The 12,683-nt window shown below is 37.3% G+C and overlaps 1 protein-coding gene across 2 annotated transcripts in view; it reads right to left on the bottom strand.

Moving 5' to 3' along the window:
• Positions 1–1,102: 1,102 nt before the first annotated feature.
• Positions 1,103–12,683, bottom strand: part of SLC12A2 (solute carrier family 12 member 2) — a 54,410-nt gene continuing 42,829 nt past the window's right edge. Inside the window, exons 19-27 of one of the 2 annotated variants that reach the window (XM_036403036.2) lie at positions 12,297–12,376; positions 10,872–11,009; positions 10,130–10,177; positions 8,500–8,622; positions 8,228–8,339; positions 7,648–7,734; positions 5,750–5,885; positions 4,995–5,062; positions 1,103–4,237 (exon numbers count right to left, since the gene is read on the bottom strand). In XM_036403036.2, coding sequence (XP_036258929.1) covers positions 4,102–4,237; positions 4,995–5,062; positions 5,750–5,885; positions 7,648–7,734; positions 8,228–8,339; positions 8,500–8,622; positions 10,130–10,177; positions 10,872–11,009; positions 12,297–12,376 — 928 coding nt within the window. In that variant the 3' untranslated portion in view covers positions 1,103–4,101. The remainder of the gene's footprint in view (positions 4,238–4,994; positions 5,063–5,749; positions 5,886–7,647; positions 7,735–8,227; positions 8,340–8,499; positions 8,623–10,129; positions 10,178–10,871; positions 11,010–12,296; positions 12,377–12,683) is intronic. The other variant, XM_036403037.1, reaches the window with a different exon arrangement.

The raw sequence follows: 12,683 nt of genomic DNA, 5'->3' as shown, positions 1-12,683 counted from the left end.
GTGAAGAACAAGCACCAGAGGGAGGGGTGTGCTGCTTCCGTGTTGTAAACCAAAATCACAGCACTCAATCTCTGCAGTGTGAGCCTTGACTCTTCTGCAAACTGATGGGGTTGACCTTGATCAAATCCTCATTTTTTACCTTCCAACGCATGCTTGAGGTCACTAAGGTATGGATTCAGCACAAGGCAATGCCATCATTCAGATCCACTTCTTCACACTGCTCCAAGCAAACAGGAGGGTGTAGAAAAAGCTGCTACAAACCTTCTCAGCCTCCTCACAGAATAAACCAGGGTGGAGCCAATGCCATGGGAGCTGGCAGGGCGTTTTTTAACAAGTTTTCCCTTCCCAGTGGCCCCCAAACCTCACTCCTGAGGTTTAAACACGACTGACAATGGATATGCAGAACAGCTCTGACTGTAGCAGAGATCAAACACCAAAACTGGTGAGATTATCAAGTTTATCAGTGTTCTGTGGGATTTCAACAACAGAACTCGCCCCTTCTTTATGCTTTTAAACTTCTAATTTTCAGTACTTCTTAGTGGCGTGTACTGAAGTTAGGGACAAACATGTCTTGCTTACAAAGCAACTTTGCAACAGCCTGAGAAGCTCTTTTCCCAACACACTCCATGTCCCAGTGGACTTTTATTTTAATGGGAGAAAGAGGAGTTAAGGAGAGTCCTTGTGTGTATTCAGGGGCAAAGCGAATTGGAGCAGATTTTCAGGTACCACCAACGCAGCTGAGACACACCAGGGGCTGAGGATGGGTCTGTGCTGTCTGCCAAGCCATGGCAAATTTTACAAGATTTTACAATTTTACAAGGTTAGCTTCTTGTTTTCTTCTAGACCTATGAGAGGCAAACATTCCTGCCCAAAAAACAACATGGTTTTGGTCTAATGACCTTTGGTCACATGAGCTGCTTTAAGCTCCACTGGTCCTGTGCAAATTCCACTACAAAGGTAATTTTTAGATGGAAGCAAGAAGAATATTCATGTCAGGAACCAAATTCAGCATCAACCTGTCGAATTATGAACATTATTCCCATCCCATTTAAAAAAAAAAAAGGAAAGAAGGAAAAAAAAAAAGCTTTGTTAGACAAGACAGTTGTATTGAATTCACTTCTTTTATTGCAGTGACATCCCCCTGGTACAAAGTATTAACTGCAATAATTACGTTAAAACATTAGAAAAGCATTTGTGTGGGACAGTTACAGTACAGTGTCAAATCTTACATCCTCAAACCAAGTGGGCCACGACCCACTAACGCTCAAATCTTTTAAATTATTTTTAGTTTTTTTTTTTTTTAAATATGCAATGTCAGAAAAAAAGCATACAAAAAGAATGTATGTAAAAGGAAACCTAAACACAAGTGAACAAATAAATAATTGATTTTCACCAGCTATTATTGTCTTTCTAAACCCATACGAAGGAACCTAATCTATAAGAAGGTATGAATTGCCATGTGTAAGTGATTTAATTTTCCACTTAATTAACGATGATTGGAACCTAAGTAAATTTGGCTTCGAAATCAAAGCAGGAGTTGGAGTGACTGCCACGAACTGACATCTGTTGCAGACAATTACCATTAACTGTTCAACTTAAGGTGAGCAAATAATCTTGGAACTTGCCCTCATCCCTAGCATTAGTGGACTCCTGAGAGTGCATGTGAAAAAGCATCCTATGGTATTTCACAGACATGACCTTAACTATCCCCATTATGCATATTTAGATATACTTTATATAATTTTATACACATATATGCATGTAGACACACACACTTCATTTGGTTTCTGTGTTGTGTTTACAGATCACAAGCAATGGTTTCCTGAATGGGCAAATAAACCTTTTTTTAAATAAGTGTACCTGTGCACGTTTTGTTTTTGTATTTTTTTTTTAAGATAGCAGCACTAAGTCCATGCCACACTGTCCACCTGCTCAAAAGAATGTTACCCACAAAACAAGGAGAAACGTGGCAATGATTCCATATGCACAATGTGACCACCTTATCCCCTACAAAACACTGTAAAACCTGTGATGTTTTATGTTGGTAAGTTTGATCCACATCCCCTCACCTGGAAGGAAGCATCACTCTGACCCCACGCTGTCTGTCTTGTCTTACAATGTTTTATCACAACAAGCTGGGTTCATGCTGGCATCAGTTATCTCACACTTAGCAGCAAGACATGCATGTTTGTTTTTCTTTAGAAGTTTTGAAAAAGTGAAATGATTCCATAGTCTCGAATCCAATGGACAGAAACGGCAAAAATATTAAAAAAAAAAAAAAGAGAGAAAAGAAGAAGGATTTTTAGCAGTTTACCAAGAGCCTGACAACAGTGTACACTGTACAGTGTATTTTTATCTTTAATCACAAGAAGTTGAAGCTCTACCTTGCCACACAATGATTATACTTTGTCCTTCAAAAGGAACAGTTACATTTCAATTTGATCCTGTATTTAGCCAAAAAAACCAAAAACAAACCAAAAAACAAAAAACTAACTCAAACCAAACAAATGAACAAAAAAAAAAAAAAAAAGGCAAAAAAAACCTCCAAACCAACCAAAAAACCTTTTCTGTGCATCCTTAAATGAAAGTCACTCACCCACTGGTAAACTGATCCAGTAGCATGTCCAATGCTAGTATCAAAAGTTTGTGAAATGTTTTTAGGCAATCCTTTCTATCCAAAAAAATATTAGGAATTTAAAAAACAGTTCACATTACCAACCTTTATACAAAGGCTCAAGTGAAATTTCTTTTGCAGGTGTTTGCAGTAGACTAAATTATGAAGTTTCCAAAATATACGATGAAAGGGCACACAAGACTGGCAGTTTCTTTATTGAACATAGAAAATGTAAAAAGTAGGATGTATGGAATAGATCGAAATTGCTAGACGATAAAACCTGAGTATTATTTAATAAGACTAAATTCATTTTCTGACAACTGAATGAATTGACCTAAAAACATCTCCCCCAAGAACTTAGTGGTCCGTTTAACCATTTGTTGAAAAATGCGAGAGAACTGCAGCTTTTACATTTCATACTGGATAGCACAATTCCACATAGTGTTTACTGTTTTCTGTTAGATAGCATCACATTGCTTATATTATCCCCATTCAAGCCTTAAGTCGAGTTTTGTTTCAAAAACGAGTTTGAAAGTGACACTAAAACGTAAGAGGCCAAGAACTAGGACAGGTCTTTTTATTTTCTTCCAATTTGCATTAAGATGGGAAGCCTCAGCCAGCAAGATGAGCTTGATTTCACAGCAGAGCTAGGACTAGGAGGATACTGCCCTCTGCCAAGGTAGATAGAATCAGCTCTCTGTCTCAGACTGCTGCCAAAGGAGTACAAATCTGAGAAAAAAGGACCCTCTCTACAAGCAGAATTAGTTTTATTTTAACTGTTACAAAACTTAGTGGCACTAACATCAGGGATTCGCTTTAGTTCAACTGACCTGCCCCAATTCTCACCTTTAAATCTAACAGATATAATAATTAAAAAAAAAAAAAAAAACAAACAAAAAACCAAAAAACAGAAAACAGAAAACCAAAAAACTTTCTGATGATAGAAAACATACAGTACTAAGAACTAATAGCTCAATGGAAGACTGAAAAGCAGCATTCATTTTTATTGTAATATGGAATAGACTAAAAACTAAAGGAAGTCTGATCGAAACTCTTAGTTGAAGGCAGATTTTGACATTCTATATAAATTTACAAAATAGGATGTATGGGTGAGATTTGGTTAATTTCAGAAGGCACCTCAAGGCTAAAAGGCTTTTATAAATCTATAATCCTTTCATTGATCAAAAATACAACATTTTATTGCTGCTATTCAAATAGCAAACAAAAAGCTCGTCTTGTTCTTCAGTCTAACAAGGAATCCTCCCCCATTAAGCAAGATTAAAATTACAGAAAATATAGAATAAAACTGAAGATGTCACAACTTTTAGAAATACAGTGACTTTCCTTGTGTGCTTTCAAGTCAGTGAAACAGTGAAAGAAGAGTCACTTTTTGCCTCGGTGATGTTAATGAGCTGTAGACCACGGCAGCCACTCTCCCCTGGGCACTGCAGTACCATCCCATCACAGCTGGGCCACGGGCAGCACTCTTAGGAGTAGAAGGTGAGGACACTCTGGTGATTCCCACGAACCAGGAGGATGGGTGGCAGGTCTTTAGAGAGAACCTCCAGCCAGGCCATGTACAGTGCACTGGAAACTGCCCCTTTCCGTGCCACGGGCAAGCTCCTGCAAGCCACAGGGGAAACAAGTTTCACTGAGCAGAAACACCCGGCCAGCCACACGTCAGATCATACTAAATATGACAGATGAATCTGGAAAGATCTAAATGTTAAGTCAAATTTCCTGATATTTTTTTAATTTTATTTTTTACCCTCCTCAGGATTAATGAGGTTGGAAGTTTGTATCTGAAACATCACAGGCATTTACATCTATTTCCCCCTCAGTTCTGGCCTGTTAACACCATTTCATACTCAGGCAGCTTCATGCAGAATCGTCCTAAGCTGAGGACATTTTACTCATCCTGAGCATTTTAAAATACAGCAGCAAGAAATCTACAACCCACAAAAAAATCTGCCTCTTGCTTGCTCACACCAAAAGTAATCCTCCAAAAATCTGTGAGCAAGATAATGACTAATTTTATACAGAGAGACCCCTCTAGAAAAGGAAATCAAAGGAAGGACTTGAGAAAGAGGGGAGTAACTGCACACAGGAGCAGAAAGAATTTGAGAATCCTGAGCTGCACCACAAATGTGGAGGTGATCAACTAAAGCAGCATAATCAAAAGCACAACAATAAAAAGGGCATTTTTGTCTTCAGCAGAATGGTGGCTCCATACTTCTAATAAATAAATAAAGACAGTCAGGACTGAAATCTTGAATATGCCAAGGCAAAGACCTGTTTCTGATCTATATTTCCATTTATATTGTGAATTACAGCTCCGTACCAATTCAGATAGCATCACAAGTTAAAATAATTTACTTACATGACAATTATGTTGGCTGTACTTGAATGTTCTTTCAGCAACTCGTTTAACCTAATCTGTCGGTAAGTCTGTAAATAAAATTAAACTTGTCAGAAGAGCTTTTGTTTAAAAACTACAAAAAATCCTTTAGAAAAAATAAAGAAAAGAAGAAAATCAGTATGACCAACTGGAATGAGTAATTAATAAAAAGAAGGTAATTCCATCTCAGTGTGGAAACTCCTCATTATCAAATAACCTGTAAGGTTGGGAAAAAAGCAAGCAGGAAGCTCAGATGTGCAAGTAAGCCAAGTGCTACCCTATTACTGGGTGCCATTTATCTTCTCATGCAAAGGAACACCTGAAAAAGAAATACTTTTGTGCCTCTGTGCTGCACAATAGCTTGGGAAAGGTGTCAAACCTTCAACTGCTCCTCTGCACCACAAAATGTTGCTTGGTTTTAGTGGTGTTTTTTTAAAAATAATAATTATTAGCTTGATTAAAAAAAAAAGACAAACAAGCTGGCTATAGATGAAATTATTCTAAACTAACTGCTGAAATACTGCAGGAAAGCAGTCTGGCCCCTGCTCGTACTCAAATTCAGAACCTTTTTGCCTTTTGCCTTTAGAGCCATGTAAATGGTTTTAGATGCTGCTTTTTATCTGCTATTCATAAAAAACTACTATGGAAGAAAGAGAATAACAGGAATTAACTCATCGTTACCACAACCACAAATGAAGTAGGAGAAGGAAGTTTTAGTTGCTAAAAAAAGCCAGAACCTTTGTTTTGTAAAGCTCAAGCTCATTATCTGTTATCCTCCATGGTTCATCCTCCTTCATTTTATCTGCAACTTCTTGTTCTTTATCATCCTCATGAAGTCGGAAGGGCTCTATCATTTCCTCAAAAGCTGCAATACTGGAAGGATTAAATGAACAAAAATTAGAGCAGATAGGAGTTTTTACATGAAAAATTATTTTCACAGTGTCAGAAATTAAAGTTTTATTACAATGTAAAGATGATCTGACGTTTTTTTTTCCCCCTGCCTGTTGCAGTTAGAGCATCAAATCAGCTTTGTGCATGCAGAGATGTTGTGATTCAGCAAACAATTCACCACACAATTAAAGCTTTACTCAGTTCAGAAATTTACCTCTAATTTTAAAAGCTCAACAGTACCATCCTTAAAAAAGGGACAGTATCTAGGAGGAGCACATTCTTCAGAACTAACTTTGAAGGAGGAGGAATTTACATGTTCCAGTAAAAATCAGCTATCAGGTCTCATGCCATCGCTGTTTGGATTCTGGCTTTGATCTTTTTACTTTGTTTCTTTTATCTCTTTCCAGTACAGTCCAAGAGCCACATTCAAATGAAAAAACCATAGATATCTAACTTAATCTTCCTGCTGCACTTGTAAGAACAGGAATACTTTGGATTTATCAGGACTTTAGAGCAAGAATATGTTTAAAGACCTTGGTGGTCTTTACTGTACAATGACTTTCACCTTAATCCAAAGAAAGAAAACAAATGTGATCTGCTATTCTTTGGCTGAGCAAAAAGCAGATCTAATAACAGCACTATTATACAGCACAGCACCTGTTGAAAATCAATCTTCCTCCACTTGGTTCTCAGCTGTCGTTAATGCCTAAATGACATTCAGGAATATTTTGGATATGTTGTGAGGATGTATCCACAGAGACAGAAAGAAAAATGCTCTCAGAAGTAATCCGTGGATCACTTCTAATAAACAAAAATAATTCCACATGATTCTAGGATCATCATGATTCTCTGTGATGCATAAAATGGCTGCTCCTCCGTCAGAGTTTACACCTTTCACAGCAGCAGGCTCCTGGACACTGCATATCCAAAAGCACCAGAGTGCCAGAAATACTTTGTTTTCCTTTGTTTTAGTTGCTCAATGTATTCTATACACTTAAGAAAAAGCTACTAAAAAGGGTACAAAAGAACCCACATTAACTTTAGCATTTAGCCAAGTTCTGAAATAACACTTTCCAATTTCCATGGTGTATCAAGTCTTTCAGATAAATGCATGCCCAAATAAAAGATATTTTTACAACTTCAGCAGACTCAAGAATGCCTGAAGGCAAAGGAGGATAATGGCAGAGGAGGGTATGTTTAGATCATACACATTCTGTTCTAAATTTGTGCTGAAAGCCATCTACAATTAATGCTTTTTTGAACTTGAAAGTAAGAAATATCATATGTATGATCATTCCTGTGTACACTGAAAGTCCAAGCAAGTTAAAAAAGGAGAAGGAAAAAAAAAAGAAAAACCCAAATCAGGCTATTTCAAGACCAAGCTTTGTTACCTAAACTAGGGCATTATGAGATTCAGATCATTAAAGTTTTGGTGAACATCTCTCTTCTTAAGGAAGACTGCTGCAGACAATTCAGGTTTGGTTTTTTTTGGTTTGTTTTTTTTTTTTTTTTAACTTCATTTTTCTCAAATTGTTATTACACTCTAAGGGCCAGAGATTTAAAAAAATAAAGATTTCTATATTCTTGGACGTAGGAGTTACTGTTAATTGATTTCCCACGTTTTTGTGAAACACTGAGTAACACAGGATCCTCTGTACCATAACATACGTAGGAAAGAATGAAGCATTCCAAATTAAAGAAATCACAAATTCAATGAACAAACAAGATGTGTTTTGAGACTTACTTTTCTTTCTTTGGCTTAGTATTTATATCCCCAAGGACCATAATATCTGAGAAGTCTATCCGAAATTTGCTGAGCAAAGTGGCCATCCTGCATCAGAAAAACAAGCTTTTATACATGGTCATAATTTTAATTATTTTGAACAGAGTTGTTTGCTAATAAAAACCACTGGTTTAAGAAACAGGAAAAAAAAAAGGCATCTTAAATGTAACAAGGACAAAAATCAAACTGACTTGGCATATGACCGTAAATCAGCAACATGCTTTGGGGGGGAAAAAAAAAAAAAACACCACAGTTTTATGGCTTTAAAATAAGAGAGGAGCTCTCTCTTGAAGATAATATCAGAAAATATTTGGAAATAGTGTCAGACAATATTGCAGAAAAGTTAGTTTGAGGTAACTCATCCAAAACCAACCTGGGGGGGAAACAAAACCTTTTTTTTTTTTTTTTTTTTCAGAAAGGCAACAGAATATGATCACACCTCCAGCAAAGAACAACTGAATAAGGTAAGCAGGAAGAGAAGCAATCCAATGTGTAACATGCTGCATTAGCATTTGAAATGGAATTTTTAAGGCAAACTCACGCTCTTCTGTCATGATCAATCCTGTTTATTTTTCCACCAATGAACACCCTGATCTTGCAGTCCTTCCACTTCTTCTTGGTTGTGATAAGGTAAGGAATCAACAGTGTCAAGCCTGTGTTTTGAACAGAATTTCAGACAAATTTAGAAAATTGTACTTTGTTACACAGCACAGATTTTATATGAACTGATTGACAGATATCTATTAACAATCCAGAATTACTCCAATATTTTTTTGTCAGCATTTAAAGGTTTTAAATTATGAAACACATTACCTCCATCATCAAAGAGCCACCAGACATCGATATTGCTCTTGCCTTGTTTCTTCTGGAACTGAGAACTGGCATCAAGAAGTCTTTGGTCAGTCACATTTAAAGGAGAGGAGGAGCTCTTTGAATCTGGAAAAAAACATATGGTGAAATTTTGGTTTTGGAGTGCTTTGCTTAACCGCTTTGAAAATCATCAAATGCAACTCTTAACATTTTGTGATATGCCTACTTTTAAATTAAAATTTTCCTTTACACCCCCCAACCCAACTCCAAATTTTGACTGAATGGCTATAAGCTGAACTGGCTGTACTTAGGGTGTCTAGAGACTCATAATTTCAGCAGCTGAACTCTTTTAGCAGGCATCTGAGAAATAAAGGATGTGTGAGGTCTCTATGCAGACTTTTGCCTGGACAATTTAATGAACTTTGCTCCAGAGCTTTAGGCCACACACTCTACCTCTTGCAAATGACAGAACTTCCCTAAAAATATGTAGGCAACTGATTTTCTAAGTAAATGTCTTGTCCTAAGTAATTCTCTCCTTAAATCCAGATTTCTTTAAGTATGTGGTAAAATTAAATGCTATTTATGCATATTGGGCCCTTTTGCAATAAGCACTGTTTTGCATAACAAAGTAATTTCATTTACTGAGAAAAGACAATAATACCATTTTCAATTAGAATAATACAGACCCCATTTTTGAACTGCAGGAAAAAATCCCTGACCTCTTTCTCGTAATTAAAACCTCAGTCTGAGCAAGAGCCAGGAGTATGACATTTGTCTCTGTCCTTATTTTATTAGGAATTTTTTTAATTTAGAGCACATCTGTGACTGATTTACATTAATATACTACTTTATTGCATACTGGGACTTCTTCCAAACTGCCATCTTGTGCTTCAAGATACAATCTCACTCTCCATTATTAAAACACAAAAGCCCCTAGCTGCTGAAATTATGAAGACAACGTCAAAACAGTTCAGATTAATTGCAGTTAAGGCAAAAATACCTGATTAACTCAGAACAAGTTAGTGAAAACTGCTCAGCAAATTTCTCAAAATGCTGATTTGGAAGACTACTTTGCATCATTTCAACATGTTCACCTCACTGGGTAGCTGTGCTAAGCCTGAGTTTTGAGGGTATTGAACTATTTGCAAATAAGAGAGCAACCACCATGACTATGGAAGGAACACTGAATAAACTGAGGGCACCTCCACTGCACCATCAGATGCTGTTTCCTGAACCAAGCAAGGCCCCAGGCAGACACCTGAGACACAGAACTGAGAGAGCAGAAAGGTCATGAATACATTTCAAATGTTACTTTACCAAAAGAGCTTCTTAATTTCTGGTTTTGTTTTTTTTTTTTTTTTTTTTGTTTTTTTTTTAAATTCCTACACTTATGCACAATCCTTTCTCAGTAGCAACTTCTTCTGGGAATTTCCACAATGTTGCCTTTTTTTTTTTTCCACAGCCTAATCCCTAAGGATGAAGCACATTCTAAAGCAGATATGAAGAAACAAATAAACATGGCATGGTTGGTATTTTCCTCTCTGGTACTTAGGTGTAGAAAGAATTACAAAAGGAAAACTAAAATCAACAGTGTGGATGAATGATTTAACACAAAAAGATGGAAAATGCCTGCCTTTATTCAACAGTGGTTGTGTTGGAGTCTTTCCATCCTCATCCTCCTCTGGAAGGTTTTTAAAGATACAAAATAAAAAGGTTAATTTCCTTTGTGATATTAATGAACACAATACAAATGTAAATTAAAAAAAAATAGAAAGTAAAGACGTGAAATGAAGCAGGTTTTTTTTTGCACAGAGAAAAGCACACAGATGCAGTCTACCAAATCCTAAGATTCATTTCTACTTCCAAAAAGTTACATGTACCTCCACTACCCATCTAACTATTAAGGCTTTTGCTTTGTAAGAAAAGAGTAAAGTTGTTTACTGTCATGTCAAAGTATCTTGAATGATTTGTATCTGTTAATATGCACATAATATGCACATTTTCTAGTCTGAGATTAAAAAACTTCCATAAATTTAGCAGCCCTCTCATCACTCGTAAGATGTGGGGCACAATCCCAAGCACTTTTGACTGTCTCTCAAACTCAATAGCAAAAAAAAATCTATTTTAAGTCATTGTCTACCACCTGGTTTATTTAGGGGACGTGAAACAAATATTTATTCTACATCCTGGTAAGATCCGACACAAACTACTTAAGAGATTAGACATCAACATCTATAAAAGCATAACTCTTCTATTCCACACACACACACACAAAAAACCCCTAAATAATCCCTGGGCAAAGAGAGAGAGGAACTGAGGAGGAATGAGAGAGAGGAGGAGTGAGAATTCAAGGTTCATTGCTAACTAGCAGTTACCTTTGCGTGGAGTGGGAGTTCTTTCACTGGATGATGGAGCAAAAGCTATGGAAGTGTCTGTCTCAGACTTCTTGCTATAATCCACTTTTACTATGACATCCTTGGCACAGGGAGACTTCTCTTGGGATGACAGCAGATCTTTGTGAAAGCAAAAAACCTATTAGAAACCACTGAATTGTTACAAATAGTACCAACAGAGGTATGTGCCTGTTCTGAGCCGGTTCAAAATTAATTACATGCTGTTGCAACTGTTAGACCACAGCGAAGAGGGCAGGAGGGGGGAAAACCAACACAAAAATATTCTGTGAACTTCTTCGGGGCACCAAGAGGCTCCTCCCATGAGCAGAGCTGTCATTCTCTGTTCCTTTCCCAGGCTGTGGTTGCTGATTGCAACCACACCACCCAGAAACAGAGCTAGGTAACACTGGAACTACAACTAGAAAATGATTAAAAAAAAAAATCAATCGGTGAAATGTTTTCTGTTTTTGCTTTTAACTCCAAGAGGAAGATGAGCCTCAGGCACAGCACAGACCAAGTGTGTCTGTCTCACTGTCAAGCCTATTTTTTCCAGTTCTGGCTTCTGTGGAGCAGCTGTCGGAGCTGAAGCAAACTCAGAGTTCCCAGTGGTTACATTCCCAGTTTTCTCAGCAGCGTTGTTTCCACACTGCAGGTTCACACTCCTTGCCATTTCTCACACTCCTCTGCCCTCCTGCACATGGTGACAGCCTCCTTGACTCTCTCCAACACTAAAACATTGATCTTTGGGATTAAAAATACTAAAACATTAATCTTTTTCAATGAAGGATCCTCCTTTTTCAGGGGGATGCTCCTCCTTGTGTCATTTCTCCTCAAGGTAGCAGCAGTGCGTGGAGCAAGCCACAAATTACACATTATCAAATCAGGGCAGCTGCACCAAAGCTCACAGGCCCGGAATTTAACTAAAATTACACCATTCCACTTAAGAACACTACTCAGAAAGCACAACCAAGTCTTCTACACAGAAAACCTTTCCAAATTTGAATCAGAGTCCCTAGGCTAGTCTGTGTAGGGGTTGGCAACCCCCACCAAACTCAATGGCGTCCCTGCATAGTGCAGTATTTGTTGTGATTTTACAACTTCTGGGCTTGGGCCCCAAATATTTGATGCCAACTTGCCAGCATCACTAATTAGTTTCAGGAAAGCAGCAGTTCTTCTGGAAGCATTTGTATAAAATTTGCAAATACAGAAATGTGAAACACAGAAATCCAAGCTGTGCTGCTGACCATGAGTTACTATCTTACAGTTCAGACTTACTAATTTCACTGAATTTTATTGTACCAAAGAAGTGATGTTTGGTGGATTTTTTTACACAGCTTTAATATTTTCAGAATGCAGTTGCAGGAGGGAATTAGAACAGCAAATTCACCACATGGAACAAAGTCATACCTTGGGCCTGAAGGTGAGAAATGTCCAGGCCCTCCTTGAGGCGAATGACGACTACACCATACTGAACATCAAAGGCATCACTAAACAAAAGGGACAAAATCAAAGTAGTTTAAAGCTTTTTCTTTTCCAAATGAAAAATGCACCCTGCCTGAACAAATTCCAGGGATTAAGCACTGCCTTTGCAAGTCTCAAATTATGAATTTGCTTTAGCTTCAAATCCAAAATATTACCTGAACATCATTTTAGGAAAAATAGTATTTAAAAAGGATGCCTATTCCTTCTACTCCCTCTCTCCACTATGTAAACAGTGATTAAATAAAATCATCATGAACAGGTCACTCAAGTTCTGCACAGGTAGTAAGATTGTCCAAGAAATTTCGATTTTTA

Source organism: Molothrus ater, chromosome Z (assembly GCF_012460135.2).
Source record: "Molothrus ater isolate BHLD 08-10-18 breed brown headed cowbird chromosome Z, BPBGC_Mater_1.1, whole genome shotgun sequence".
Lineage (NCBI taxonomy): Eukaryota > Metazoa > Chordata > Aves > Passeriformes > Icteridae > Molothrus > Molothrus ater.
Note: the sequence above shows the minus strand (reverse complement) of the source record. Positions and strands in the feature narration are given on the sequence as shown.